The 14,948-nt window shown below is 41.3% G+C and overlaps 1 protein-coding gene across 2 annotated transcripts in view; it reads right to left on the bottom strand.

Moving 5' to 3' along the window:
- LOC117426866 (mediator of RNA polymerase II transcription subunit 13-like) overlaps window positions 1-14,948 on the bottom strand; it is a 131,641-nt gene that overhangs the window by 26,235 nt on the left and 90,458 nt on the right. The window contains exons 5-16 of one of the 2 annotated variants that reach the window (XM_059033352.1): window positions 13,672-13,817; window positions 13,289-13,483; window positions 12,512-12,664; window positions 9,075-9,228; window positions 8,628-8,720; window positions 6,982-7,629; window positions 6,547-6,742; window positions 5,888-5,963; window positions 4,938-5,068; window positions 4,037-4,136; window positions 2,754-2,971; window positions 1,423-1,628 (exon numbers count right to left, since the gene is read on the bottom strand). In XM_059033352.1, coding sequence (XP_058889335.1) covers window positions 1,423-1,628; window positions 2,754-2,971; window positions 4,037-4,136; window positions 4,938-5,068; window positions 5,888-5,963; window positions 6,547-6,742; window positions 6,982-7,629; window positions 8,628-8,720; window positions 9,075-9,228; window positions 12,512-12,664; window positions 13,289-13,483; window positions 13,672-13,817 — 2,316 coding nt within the window. The remainder of the gene's footprint in view (window positions 1-1,422; window positions 1,629-2,753; window positions 2,972-4,036; window positions 4,137-4,937; window positions 5,069-5,887; window positions 5,964-6,546; window positions 6,743-6,981; window positions 7,630-8,627; window positions 8,721-9,074; window positions 9,229-12,511; window positions 12,665-13,288; window positions 13,484-13,671; window positions 13,818-14,948) is intronic. The other variant, XM_059033354.1, reaches the window with a different exon arrangement.

Genomic DNA, 14,948 nt, shown 5'->3' with positions numbered 1-14,948 from the left:
ACACACAACTTTCCCTTTGCTGTGACCCATGTTGTACATATCGCAGCAACATAATTTTCAACGATTTTTATGAGATTTGCATTCACCCATTGCAGATAAACTAGGGAATTTTTTTTACTTGGGAACATTCGCCAAGAGAAGGTTTTTTTTTTCTTCTTTCTAAACATCGTAGTGTATCCAATTCATGCTCACATCACACAGAAAACCAGCATTGTTTTAAAAGGGATTATGAACTGGACTTTTCCTGTGGCAAACACTCCTAAGTAAATAATGAAAAATGTCAAGAGTCAATATGTTTAAAACTATAACACTGCAATAGAGACAGCACGGGACACAGTGAAGACAATGCAACGCGTTTCCTGTAAACACTGCAGGGGGTTCTGGAACACTACTACTGTAAGTATATAGTTAACACTGGTGTCTATTTTAATTTGTGTGATAAAGTCTTTAAAATCTTAAAAGGAGTTGACATAGTTAACCCGATTGGAGAAATTGGTTGAGATCTCATTTCTTATGTTTTTTTTTTGTGGTCATGTCTGCTTCTACTGCTTCAAAAAATAGAACTTGTCAGATGTTGCTCATAGTTTCACACGACTGCTGATTTTGCTCATAGTTTAACAAGACTACAGATTTTGCTCATAGTTTAACAAGACTGCCAATGGTCTGGAAACATTAGTCGAGTTTCCTAACCCTAACCCTAACCCTAACACTGGCCCCATCTATGCTCGCCTGGTTCCTAGCAGCTGATTGATATAAAAAGTTGGATATTAAATCTTATCTAATCACTTCATAGATCTCATATTTTCTTATATGAAAAAAAACCTCAAAACATTCTAAAATGTCATTTAATTTCTTTAATTGAACTCACTGCTTTCTCTACAACTGGCTTGTTGTCATTGTACATTTCGTCATGTGACTTTAAGAAGCTGACCGGATAATATTCTTCTCTAAAAGCTTCAAATAAATTACCATAAAAAAAAAAAAAACTTTACCATAATATGTGCGGTTTTCATATAGGAAAATCTGAGACCTACCACATGATATATAAGGTTAGATTTACTGGAAATAATTTGTTATCACCATGATTCAGCTCACCAACAACATGACTAGGTAACCCACTCCATACCCTCTCTGTGTAAAGAAGTGCACTTAAAGTATTGATCAGAGTTTACTCCTTTTTATTTCTTCTCTGTTCCAGGCTAAATAGTCTTCATAGCCCTTTCCCTTAAGCCCTGGGATTAGTCTGAGGATTCTCTGTTGGACTCTCTCCAGTGACCAGAATTGAACACAGTATTCCAAGTGCAGTCCCACCACTGCATTGTACAATACCGTCATAACCTCCTTTGATTTGTGCTCTACACAACGCACAGTAATACAGTTTGGCAGCAGGCATGCAGACAGAAGAACAGAGTTCATGCTCACATATATCCGTCTCGACTGAAGGGGGCGTGTGGAGTCAGGGGCAGCTGTTCGATCTTGGGGGGCACGGACCAGGGCGGCCGGTAGCAGCAGGACTCTGGGATCTTGAGGGGGGGGAGGCACTGGCTGGGGAGGGTCCGCAGGGGGGCGAACATGGACGAACCAATCAGGGGCTGCACTTGGGGCGGCCGGAACACAAAGGAAAAGTCCTGCGGGCAAGGAGAGATTTCAAACAGGCAGTTTAAAGATTAACTCCTTAAATTACATAATAGACATCTTAACCTTCAAAATAAACTAGCGTATCAGCAGTGACAAAAGATCCAATACAATATATATATTATATATATATATATATATATATATATATATATATATATATATACACATAACAAAATCATCATTCAGAGAAAACCTTTGGAAACTATGAGAAAGAACAAAGGCCTAGGGAATTTTGGCCAAAAATGAAATATTTACTATGGAAGCTGTTTGAACTACCATAGGATGTATTTGCATAAATTAACCACTGTATCCTATGTAGGCCAGGTTTTGCTCACTTTAAGTACATTTTTCCTACATCAAATTGTTAATATGAGCAACATCTTTAAACAACTTCAGTCTGCAGTACATTGTTTAGCATGATGTGTTATAAATATTACAAGATGGTATTGTTAAATCATGGCACACACATTAAAAATGATACAAACCAGGGAAAAAGAGCAGCATTGTACAAGTGGAACTGCATAGGATTCGATACACTTGGAAAATAAGAATGTGGCAACAGTTTTACCAATACACCCTATGGTAGTTCCATTAAAGGTGAAATAACTTCCATAGTAAAAATGGCACTTGTAGACATCCTTTCTACCTTTTTCAGAGGTTTTTTTTAAAATGGCAAGCATGAAAAAAAAATATTGTGGTGGATTTCTCACTGGCCTTTTGTAATTTCAAATGCCCATCGTACAGACCAGTGATTATCAACCTGGGGTCCAAGCCCCCCCCCTGGTCCACAACACAAGAAAGCGTTACTCTCAGGTCTGGAAATGAATGTGGCATACGCATTTCACACTGCTGAAGAAACTGAGCACAAAATAAGAACCCCCTTTTTAGAGTTCCAGAACTTTTAAAAAAAAGATTCTCAAAACCAACCAGTTTAAAAAAACAAAAAAAAAAACAACAACAACTATACAGATGTGTTCATTTAGACAAATCTGTGCGTCACATAGATCCTTCAAAAGGAATAACTGCAAGGAGAAATCACATAGCAGTCTTTGCGAGGCCAACATCACACTTCAGATCAGCGGAACTCTGTGGTACTGTGGACCTGTTTCACTCACCTTGATCTCCTCCGGCTTGGGGCTGGCCATGCTTTCCTCCACCTCCATCCTGAAGGCAGAGATGGGGGCGCTGGCGAGCGTGCTCAAGGGGGTCTCCATGCTGGCCAGATTGGCAGGCTCCGAGCCCAGCGCGTCCCGGTACGTCATGACAGGAGAGAAGGCAGGGTGCTGCTCCAGAGAGGGGGGCGTGGGGAACATGCGCTGCAGATCTGCCACTGCTGGGGTGGGGGGGGGAGGGGGGCGGGGGGGACGACAGCCATCAGAGCTTTCCAACACACTCAGTAAAACATTTATTTTGTTTAAAAGGGACTGTAGTGAACAAAATGATTGCAGAAATCTGTTTAGCTCTTCCATTAGTTAAATGTGCCGTTTTGAATGAAATCATGTATTTTATATTTCAAAACATTATATATGGTGTTAATTTTGTTAAAGAACATCCTCGATTTCTATAGCTTAATTTCAGGATATCTCACTTTCTATGTCATTTCACCCCCAGCAGTATCTTCCGAGTCATGTTACTGGCTGAAAGCATGTCAGTCAATAGGGGAAGCAGCTGGCTGGTTAATGACAGGGAAGAAGCCACTGAAGGGGTGGAGACAACGTTACTCTCCAGGTGAAATGATCAAGCAAGTGTAGCGCTAAATGAAAGCATGGCTTGCAAACAGACATTTCAGAGATGTTTCAAAATAAAAATACACGTTTGCTATACCATGTGTTTCGTTCAGAACTCCACATTTGAGACCTATATAAACAGGTAAGATGTATGGAACTATTCTGTTAACTTCAATCACTTTTCATGTAGCTCTTTAACACAAAGTACATAAAAAAACATGACAACATAACTCTAATGTATTCGTGTACACCCAAGTGTGCATAATAATAAAGGGGATCAGAACTTTATTAAACAAAACTAACTTATTATGTAAGAACAATGGTTACAACCACAACTTTCGATTTTGTCAGGCTGCAGCTCAAAATATTATTTGACGATGCAGCTGCTGATCCCACTCATTCCTACCCAGACACCTTCATTAGCAAGATGCTATGAAAAGCACGTTCATGCGACATTTAAGGATGAAGCCCTTTCTGATGTCCTGTGTTACGCATTAGCCATAGTCCTTACTACAAGTAACTATGTTCTTTTTTTTCACATAAAATGTAATCAGTTGCCACTCTTTGTTACCTGTCTGAAAAAGGAACCACTGCAGTTACAAAAATGCAATCAGATTACAGTAATCAATTACTCCCCACCACATGATAGTGCAAAGCTTAGTAGCCCATACTTGGATGATATGGCACTGCAGTTCTACCGTCTTTCCCCAGGGGGCGATCTTCAGATCCCAAGACGGCAGCCTTCAAGGACCGGCGTGTTGGGGAGGTGGTCTGAAAACAAGGAAAGGCCAAAATATAGAAGGGAGTTCAAAAAGCTAATAAATTCATTCACTGTAGAGGTGAATCTGGAAAATTCTATTTAAAACTGTCTTGCACAAATGCAGCAACTGCAATTGCCAGATCTAAAATTAGATTTCTCAGACGAAAACTATAATTTCAAACTTTTTAAAATTTTAGGGGAAACTATGGAAAGTAGACATTTGAACCAATGCGTTCTTTAGTGTACACATATTTTTTGTTTCTTTGTATTTGGATGTGCATATGTTTTGTAGTGCTGGGACAAGTATTCAAATCTATGAACAAACGCTGCTTGAAATCTATTCAGCAAAAATGACCATGTTCGTGTTCTTTCAAATGACAGAATGTATAGATGCCTGGATCATGCAAAGGAAACCGATGTATGGGGTTTGAAATCAACAACACACATTCTACTGAGTGTTTCTCTCCTGCCTCTAGGGTGCCACCAGGTTTAGTTTTGCTTTTTTTTACTGTAACATGGTATGAATCATACATCTGAGAATGCCAAACTAAAAAATATTCGTTAACATTTTTGAATTCTAATAAAAAACTATGTTTTGTTTTGCAATTTTCACTGGGAAAGAGGTAGCGGAAACATTTTAATAGACAACCATTTCCAGTTGAAATAACTCAATTTTAGATTTGAAAACAGTTGCATTCCCATGGCACTGCATTTCAATGGTTCCTAGTGCAGTGGGAGATGCACAGTCTTGTCTGGGTGCGTTGGACATCCTATATCTGTGTGGTAGGACACACCCAGAGCCTGTCACTCACCCCTAGCTCGTCCGAATCCGAGTTGTCGAATATGTTCTCCAGGTCAGAGATGAGGACCACGAGGTCGGTCTCCCTGGTCAGGCTGGGGTTCAGGATGGCTTTGGCTGCAGCGCTGTCCTCCTGAGGCTCCTCTGCAGGACCAACAAGTTTGTCAGAAACATACAAATCACCCACACAAAGCACTGTAAATGTGGCCTATGAAAGTCATCAATTAAAATCAGACAATCACTAATTTGCTTATTTTGTCAATTTTCCAAGATTTTCACTTCCAGTGGTTTGATTTCATATGCTCAACAAATCCAAACTACAGAAGCAATGGGGTGTTCTAATACATGTGCACACTACTTTATGCATACAGCTTGTTAGTATCGGTGTTTGGAGGAGAAATTCATTTGGCGGGTGATTCAATGTATTAGTTGTTTCAGACCAGCTGAAACACAGCCTGACTTGAGTGTAGCAGTGGACATCTAAGAGGGTAATCAGACCAGCTGGGTGTCGATCAATTTGAAAGATGATGGATACTTTCTCCATACAGATCACTGTATTTCAGGTTGTATCACATGAAGTGAAACCAGCTCCAAACAAATACTTTACTCAAAATGGTCAGTGATTTTTTTTTTTTTTTTTTTTTTTACAGTATTTAAAAACATAGCAGTTGTGTCTTCTATCCCCTTATAAAAGTTTCCCATAGTAAAAGCAAAGTGTAATAAACATAGTGAAAGTATGGTAAAGCATAGGTAAGCATTGTAAAGCCCAGAGAGGTATGGTAAATCATATTACAAAACATAGCAAACATGGTAAACTATGGGAAAATCATGGGAAGAATGCAAAATTACAGTGCAAAAACATGGCGATAAAGTTTTATAAAGGTATTTTAGGCCATTTTAAATACATTTTTGATTGATATAAAACTAGTCATGAATATAAGTGCAAGTAACTGTATGTTTTACCTGACTTAGGAGCAGAGCTAAAAATTGACATAGCGTCTTTCCCATCGGGCACTGGGGTAGAGTTGCCATCTTCCGCCTGCAGGAATAACAGGAATGAAATATCTATAGGACAAATACCTAGATATCTGTACATGTCATGAACACGATAAAACAAAGACACATCTTAGTCTAACAAACTGGAAACACTGTTAGACTGAGGATGGTCTGTTTAAAGCTTGGTGAGAATATTGAGAGGTTTTTTTCTGATCAAGGTTTATGGAGTACAGTACAATACAGATACTATTGTATAGGGTGCTGTATGATATAAGCTGCTACTCTACAAGAGGTCAGAGAGACTACCTAGTGGGCTTACAAATCATTTTGTATCTTACAAAATATTTATAATAAATTGTTAAATAAGAATTAAACAGTATAGCTAATTTTATAGTGATGTCACTTCCATCTGAAACTGTCTGATACAAGCCATCTGATACAAATCGATACAAAGTCATTTCAAATGGCTGTATCACTATCAGGGTCTGCTACACATTACAATACAATTGTGCTTGCATTTAGTGTCAATTCAGTTATCTTTCATGGTGTTTTATGCAGAAACTTATGCAGTTTCTTTTTTAAACTACATGCTATAGTTTGATGTTCTATCTGAGGCGCTGTGATACCTTTGTCTTCCTGCAGGGGTCTCTCTCCTGGCTCTGCCCTCTTCCTCTCTTGCTGGCGGTGAAGCTGTACTCGATCTCTCCATCCACGAAGGTGTAGGGGTCACAGGGGTCCCCCAGCCCCTCGGCCCCCGCCTGCACCTGCTCACGGACACGCTCCTCACACATCTTGAAACGCTTGTGGGGCTGAGCGAAGAGCCTGGGGGACAGGGGGTCATAGTTTTGTCACAATCACATTTTTCACTTCCTTAAATATGTGTGTTGTTTTACAAGAATTTCCTGGGCACCCCCTGGGCAACTGTTCCGGCCCCTTGATAAATGTAAAAATGTACCTCTTATATTTGTAAAGAAAAAGACAGGAATAACAGTAAATTACAGGTTTTTTTTTAATCTAAATATAAACCCAATCATATTTAGATAAGGTATTTGACCTCTCACCTTTTCAGGGCGGCCCCCTCAGTCACAGCCTCCATTTTGAACTCTCCGCAGTCAGGAAGCAGTTCAGGGGTTCTGAACTCGGAGTCCTCTGCGTTAGGGGTCTTGTAGCCTCTCCACCAGCCTCCTCCCTCCTCGCCGGAGCACAGCGGGGGTGCATACAAAGCCGTCTCACTCAGATCAGGCAGTTTGCGGCCTGGCAGCAGCTCCTGGTACATGGGCAGCCCCACACCAGGCTCCCGCCCATCCGAGTCCTGCCCCCGAGGGTGCGGGCTGAGGGTGGGGGGCAGGGGGGAGGCCGGGGAGTGCGGGGGGGAATCGAGGGCTTTACCGGGAGGGGGGAGCTGCTTGGAGTACTTGCGGTCAGAGAGAACCTCAGTAGGGGGGTCCATTGGTCCCAGCTTGGGTCCAGCTCTGGGGTCCTGATCCAGGCAGAGCTCTTCACAGAAGAGGGGGCGATGGTGGAAGGGGATCAGTGCCTGTCTCTTGGGCTGTTTGTCTATCTTCTCAGGTTTGTCGGCTGCCTTGTGCTTGGAGGGCGCAGCAGGGGGGAGGGAGGGGGCAGCGGGAGGGGTGGGGTTGGAGCCTGGCTGAGGGTTCAAGGGGGTGCGGCCTACTGCAGTGGCTTGACGCTGCTTCTGTAGTTTGTGTCTGAAAATGTATAAGAAGATTTAGTCAGCCAGCTACTTTGGAGTAGGGGTAGGGTGGGGGGGGTCTAAGTTGTGTTTTACTTAAATTCTATCCCCTACACCAACCCCACCCTTCCTGATCCAAGCCCACCCCTTCACAATCCCAGTGATTCAGCATTAACAACATGACTAGGTAGCCCATCTCTTATTTTCTTACAAATCACCACTGGCTCCTTCCCTTCCTTTCTCTCTCAAGCCGGAGAAGGCAAAAATAAAAATATGCAAAATATATAACATTATAATATACTTTTGTTATTTAAACATATACAATGCAAATTCTGCATAATGTCAACGGTGTAGTTTACCTTTGGGACTGTCTCTGAGCAAGACTATGCATAAAAATGACAACTGCAGGTGCACTTGGGGGTGTGAACCAGTAATTTGAATCTTCTGAAAGAGATAGATTTACCAGAGCAACATACTGTACTGTGAAAGTGTTTAAAGGAATGCTAATGAAGGTTTAGATTTTTTTTTTATTTCCTGGTTATTATTATTATTTATTTCTTAGCAGACGCCCTTATCCAGGGCGACTTACAATCGTAAGCAAATACTGTTTTCTGGTATTAGTACTAGCAACATTATGACAGATCCCATAGTTTGAAATGTATGCAATCTTGTGTAGTCTCTTGATGTGTGAGAGTTGTGTGAAGGAGCGTCTCCTAACCTCTGTCCTTAGTCTAGCTCCACTTTATTTTAACTGTGTCCTCTGGTTCTGGTTTCTGTGCTGCACTAAAAGCATTGGTTAGGGGTAACGATGTCAACTCCTTTAATGATTTTAAAGACTTCAGTCATTGTATACCCTGGTCAGCACGGCTTGGACCGTTCACCCCAGTCATTGTATACCTGGTCAGCCCTGTGCACTGATGCCTAACAGCAGCAGGCTTGGGGTGTTCACCCCAGTCATTGTACACCCTGGTCAGCCTGTGGCTGCACAGCTGTGCCAGTTATGAGCAGGAGTACCTGGAACAGCAGCAGGGCGCTCGCTCCACAGGGTCGGTGAAGCCCCACGCTGGCACTTCCTCCTCGGGGGTTTTGCTGCCAGATAAGGTCCTCCTACAAAGAGAACCAAGATGATTCACAAAGCCCCCGTCACCAGGGTCCACTACGCAAGTATCCATTATTACAGCGACGACTCAGAAAATATAACTCAGACTGATTGTTTTCTTTTAACTTTCTTTTTGGATGTGCATGGTGGGGTCAATGCATGGAATTATTTTGTTAGCTACAAACACTTTACGCCTGAAGGACACTAGTTAATAAGCCTGGTAAATAATGATCCAAGCAAAGACAGCAGAATTAAACCCAGAAGATAAGATAAGAAATGATAATGTAGCGGGTGCTCCTTTAAACCAACCCTAACCAACCCCAAGAAGTCTTCTGCTCCCCTGTTGGAGATTCAGGACTTACTTGTGCTGCGTTCTGTTCCGGTAGCACTCCTTCCACACCTGCTGAACAGTCTGGTTGGCCAGTTTTCTCCCCGAATGCTTCGGGCTGGGGGTGGTCACGATGCCCGGCTCCTGTCCTGGCAGGCTGCTGATCGCTGTCTGGATCCCACTGTCACCTGCAAACACACAGAGGAGTGAGCCACAGCAGCGTTTACAAGAAACCCTTTACTTTACCACACACTGCAGCACAAGAACCGTGCTGCCTGTGGCACTTCATTGCGTGGCAGATGCCTGGCCAGGCAATCGTATTGTTATCAGTAATTTGCTAAATAGACAAGGGTGTTCTATGAAAAAAAGTAAAGTATTTTAAAAGACATTGCCATGGTAAATGATTCCACGTACATTTTATGCACGTTATTGGTATCTCTGCATTATTCCTCTCAGGTTGCTAGTTAAACATATTAATTGTCCCAAACATTATCCTGTTAAATAATTTATGTAAATACGGAACAGGGGTGGTCTGATGAAACAGTAATTGTTTTTTAGCTTTCTAAGCAACCGCTGCACAACCAAACTCTGAAAATAAAACCAGTTTAAGTGAAATTATCTTCGGTTCGTCTCATTGTTTTCTTGAGTTCAGAGTATTTGCATTCCGTATTAATATATTCAAGGTTTGAGACAGAGACCTGAGTTAGTTTTGAGTTTACAGAAATCTTCAGTTAAATGCCATTGTGGACACCTATCAGAGCGGCCCGACTTTGAAATCCCATGGGATTTAAGAACATTTCCATGCTGTGGGTTTGTTTGTCTGGAGTGACCAGTTCCTGAGAGCTGTGGCTGTGACTGGGTGAGATCAAAGCACTTTTCAAACTCACTCCTGTGCTGGCTTTGTTTACCTGCTGTGTTTGTTTTCTCCATGGGGACGTGGGATTACAAATAGGCATTGTTGTTTGGACAATTGTTTTTTATTATCAAGGTGAAACAAGCACCTCGATACAGAAGGCTCAATTAGGTCTTTATCGGGGTAAACGAGCACCTCGATATAGAAGGCTCAATTAGATCTTTATCGGGGTAAACGAGCACCTCAATACAGAAGGCTCAATTAGGTCTTTATCGGGGTAAACGAGCACCTCGATATAGAAGGCTCAATTAGATCTTTATCGGAGTAAATGAGCACTCAAAGGAGGGTTAATTTTTCTTTCCCCTTTACAGGTTTGGTGGTTGTGTAAGGTATTTACACACTGACATTAACTGTTTGTTATTGAACTGAACTCTGTTCAGTTGTGGATTTTCTCTTAACTAAAGATGGGCTCTGAACTTTTAACACTGCACTGGACATCATTTTGCATACAGGACTCAAGCCAATTATTAATGTACCTAGATTTTGTATTTTCTGGTTGAATTAAATCCTTCACATATGTGGGGGCTTTTGAAGGAACCTGGTGCTGATATTTATTGTGTATTCAATCCTGTCTCTCTCTTCTGTATGTTTTGATATATGGTATAATGGCTGCTTTTAAACAAGGTGGGGAAGTTATGGGATGTTCATGTGTATGTGTAAATGTGGTGTTATTCATCTCTGTTTGGACTGTCTTCTCATGCAAGATACCTAAGTGTTGTAATTATGAGCTGACATACCCAACATTGTTTTGGATCTTTTCACTCAACTCTCCTTCCCTTTTATATGAGGAATATTGTGGGTGTTCTGATTTAAATGAGTAGCGTATTGTGGCAACAGAAAACCAGTATTATTGCACTGCAATCCTTAGAAGAGATGTTTTTTTTTCTCCTGGTGACCCTCCTGAGTAAATGTTGAATAATTAAAAACTGAAGAGTCAGCAATATATTTCAAAGTACAGCACTGCGATATGGAAAACACAGGACACAGCAAAGGTAACGTAATGCGTTTCCTGTAAACACTGAAGGGTATTCTGTAGAACTCTAAGTCGGTCCCGTTAGATTAGAGTAATAGATTTTCTCTAGTGTATTACAAGATTTTCAACAAGGTCCTGGTGACATTTTAAATTATAGATGACTCAAGTCACCACAAATTATAATCAATCACAGCAGCCTAGTTTGTTCCTTTTTAGAATATACTGACTACTTTTGTTAAATTTAATATGTTTTTACATTTAAACACAGTTCTTAAAAAAGCTTATTGTTATAAGAGTTTCTAATCTGGCCTGTTTTAGGTACGGGGTTGTCTTTACATGGTAATAATCAAGGTAACAATCTTATAACCTATAGGCAGTGCTCTGTATATCGCAATACATATTGTGACATTAGTGTATTGTTAGGGGTATGCCGAAAAAGCTTCCCTTGTAAAAAGCTTCGCTTTTGCTAAAGCTTTCCATTGGATTAAGCAGTGTCCAAATGACTTGGGGTGCAGGTGCCTGGCTGCTTCTTACACCCCTGCTGTTCTTTCCAGTCATGGCTTGGGCAGCGTCTGTACGAATGCGGATATAATGCTGCCAATCACACTGAGCTTCGCCAATTGCCCCTTGAAAGGCTTCAAAAATCTTTTCCCCTGGTGTTCTCTTCTCCAGTTTCAGCTACAACAAGCCTCTTCAAAAAGCGATCCGTTTTGCACAATCACGCGGTCTCAAAATCCTGGCACTAACTTCTCTGATAAACTGTAACTAACTGATTTCTCGTGCTGACTGACACTCAATACAGATCATGTAAAATCTTTGTTATATTTTCAAATTGAGGATTACAAACTGGGAAGTTATATTCGTATTGTTTTTCAAGAGTTGACATACCAATGTAAATCTTTCAGTTTAATTAATTTATTTTTTAATTAATTAATTATTATTATGCAACTACGAAACTTTTCTGGCATCTACCGTGGAGCAGTTGCAGTTTTTATTGAATTGTAGCTAACAAAATATTTCCATACATTTTCACCACCATGCACATCCATTCTTTATATAAGTTTCAGTTTTGAAAGAAACACGTGTTTTACCAATTCTCATTTTAAAACATGATTTAAAATCATGCTACTATACTGGGTTAAAGAAATCTGTGCTTGCAAGCCATTCTCGCATTTTCTGGGTCACAACTGCTTCCCCTATTGACAGACAGACAGTAACCCCAAAGACACTGCTGGGGTGAAATGACCCAGGAAGCAAAGCAGTAACTGACTTCCTGGCAAGGCAAGCAAACCGAGAACTTAGTGTAGTACCAGATGTCTGTTTTATAATTAACATACATGTTTCCGATAACATGTGTTTTTTTCAAAACTGCATATTTGAAACCCAAGTACCAGATGAAAGTGCAAAATGGGTAAGATTTATGGAATTATTGTATTAGCTACAATTACTTTAAAATGATAAACATCGTTCTTCAGGAGGGAGAAAATCACAGATATAAGTTGACAATTAGAAATGTTACTCCTCTCAACCATTCCAATACCCATGCTGCTAAGTGAGGGAGTGATGGAGAGGCGTGGGGGCTCACCTGTGCAGGTCTGCTCCGGGGAGCTGGGGGGGGTCAGGGGGATGCTGCAGCCTGTGGGGTCCCGCAGTCCTGTGCTAGTGGAGGGCTGAGCCACAGGAACCTCGCTCTGAGCAATGAGCACAAAGGCAGAGGGGTACACCATCCGCACACCACCTGCATCACAAAACAACCCCAAATAAAATAACTTGCAAACAAAACACAAAAACACCTTGTCCCTATTCGCAACGCTGTGATTCATGAGTTATTTACAATTTCAACAATGTAGATTGCAGAAGAGCAAGATAACTAGCCCATGATCATTTTGAAGGATTTTTTATTTCCATATCATCAGTTATAAAAGGGTTGGCTTCTTTAAAAACAGTCTTGAACTGTTTCAGTAGTTCTTTATTTAGCAAAACAGACTTTTAAATAACTTATGCCTATAGCGTTTTGAATGAGAAGGTTAAAAAATATATCCTCACAAATGCAAACGAGCCCAGCTCTTTTGCATAGTGGTTAAGATGTTTGCTTGCGGAGTCGCTGGTTCATGCCTAGCCTCCACCTTGTTGCATACACTAAACTTACAATACAAACAAGTTCAATACTCAGAAAAATGAATTGTGAAGAACACAAAGCAGTTTGTTTGAGTGGAATAAAACACTCTCACTTTCCCTTTACATTTGAAGATCCCTTTTATAAAAGCTATAGTCTTCGTAATTTACATTCAGGGCCTATTTTGTAGGAAATGCAAAGGAAACAAATAGAAGCAGAAACTGCCCAGGTGAGTGGTTTACATACCCACAATGACCTCAACCGCCACGTGGCTGCTGTTGTCGTACCCTGGCTCCCCGTCGGCCCGCTCGCTCTCTCTCCTGCGCAGCACCATGGGGTAGAAGTAGCACCACTCCTCCATCAGCTTGCGGGCCGCCGGGTCAGACATCTTGTAGGCCTGGCCAGTGAGGGTCCCGCTCAGCCCATAGGGGCTCAGAATCACTGTGGAGAGAGAGGCAGCAGCAGTCAGAGGAGAAATACCACAGGTCTAGCTTTGTAAGATAAGCTACCATTATTTGGAAGCATGGATGCTATTGGCTGTGTGTTTGTGCTTGTATTAGTACCACGTTCCACTCTCCCAGTAGTAATGAGCCATGTGATCTGTGTGAGGCTCAGGCCTCAGGACTCACCTTGGCAGGGAGCAGCTCTGCTCTGGGCGATGGTAATGTGCTCTTCATTGATCAGGTACACTGGCTGGTGCTGAGCAATCTCCACACTTGTGCAGACATTGCTTTCACCATGCAGGAAGAATGTGAACGCGCAGGACAGGTGCTCACTGAGGGAAACAAAACAGATTGGTTCTGACTTACTAACACATCACTGTGTAAAACCAGCTAACTCACTGAATACGGCTAGATGAAGCAAACTGGCTGCTACTTCTTTACAAGATGCACAGTCTTTCATGTACAGGGTCTGCTGGCTTTTGGACAGAGCTCCTAAAGATTGTGCTGCCCAGTATTTATGTGATTGAAGCTAACAAATGAGTTCCATATGTTGGTTTTTTCCCCCACCATGCACATCCATTCAATATATAGGTCTCAAAATGTGCACTTTTGAAAGAAACACGTTTTAGATATTTATTTTAAATCATGGTATCTGGTAGTACAGCAGGTTAAAGAAATCTCTTTGTAAGCCATTCTTTCACTTCCCTGGAGGGTGAAATTGTGAAGATTTATGAACTTATTTTGTTACCTGTATCAAGTCGGTCTGCTTTTAGAAAGAAGATTACAGATCGGGATCTAATTATTTTGTGAGCTAGGCTACACCACTAGACCACACAACCTCCTAGTCCCTCAGCTCTAACTGCTAGGCTACACTACTTCTACCAGTCACCCCGCTCTAACCACTAAACTACTCAACCTCACGGTATCTCAGCTCTAACCGCTGGGTTCAGTACCACAAGGACACTCTTTACTGGCTCTGAATGAGATTCTGATTTGCAGTCTACACGATTCCACATACGGGAGCGTCTTCATTATTCGTTATTTATTCATATATAAACCCAAATTATAATATTTATGATAGGAAGATGATTGTATGATCAGCTTGTGGCCTCTAAAAATGTAGTTTCTAACCATGTGGATCTTTCATGGTGTAATTCTCTGAATGCCCCATAGAGGGTGCCGAGTGTCCATGCTAAATTCTGTGTTACATTAATAACATTCCCTGATCCACAGTAATGGTCAAACTGCACTTCCTAAACATCAGCCATGTACTACTGTACACCAAGTGCATACCCTTAGAAGAGTGCACCACGGTCATATTGCACTTTTCTCATGCTTTTACAATCTGATAGTTTATCATGGTTTTCATGCTTTACAATAAACTATTCATTGCCATTTCCTATTCTTTGCCATGTATATTCTGTAGATGTACATCATGGTCATCAACTGTTTCTACATCATAC

The sequence above is a fragment of the Acipenser ruthenus genome, chromosome 11 (genome assembly GCF_902713425.1).
Source record: "Acipenser ruthenus chromosome 11, fAciRut3.2 maternal haplotype, whole genome shotgun sequence".
NCBI classification, from domain to species: domain Eukaryota; kingdom Metazoa; phylum Chordata; class Actinopteri; order Acipenseriformes; family Acipenseridae; genus Acipenser; species Acipenser ruthenus.
This window is presented reverse-complemented; position numbering and strand designations above follow the sequence as displayed.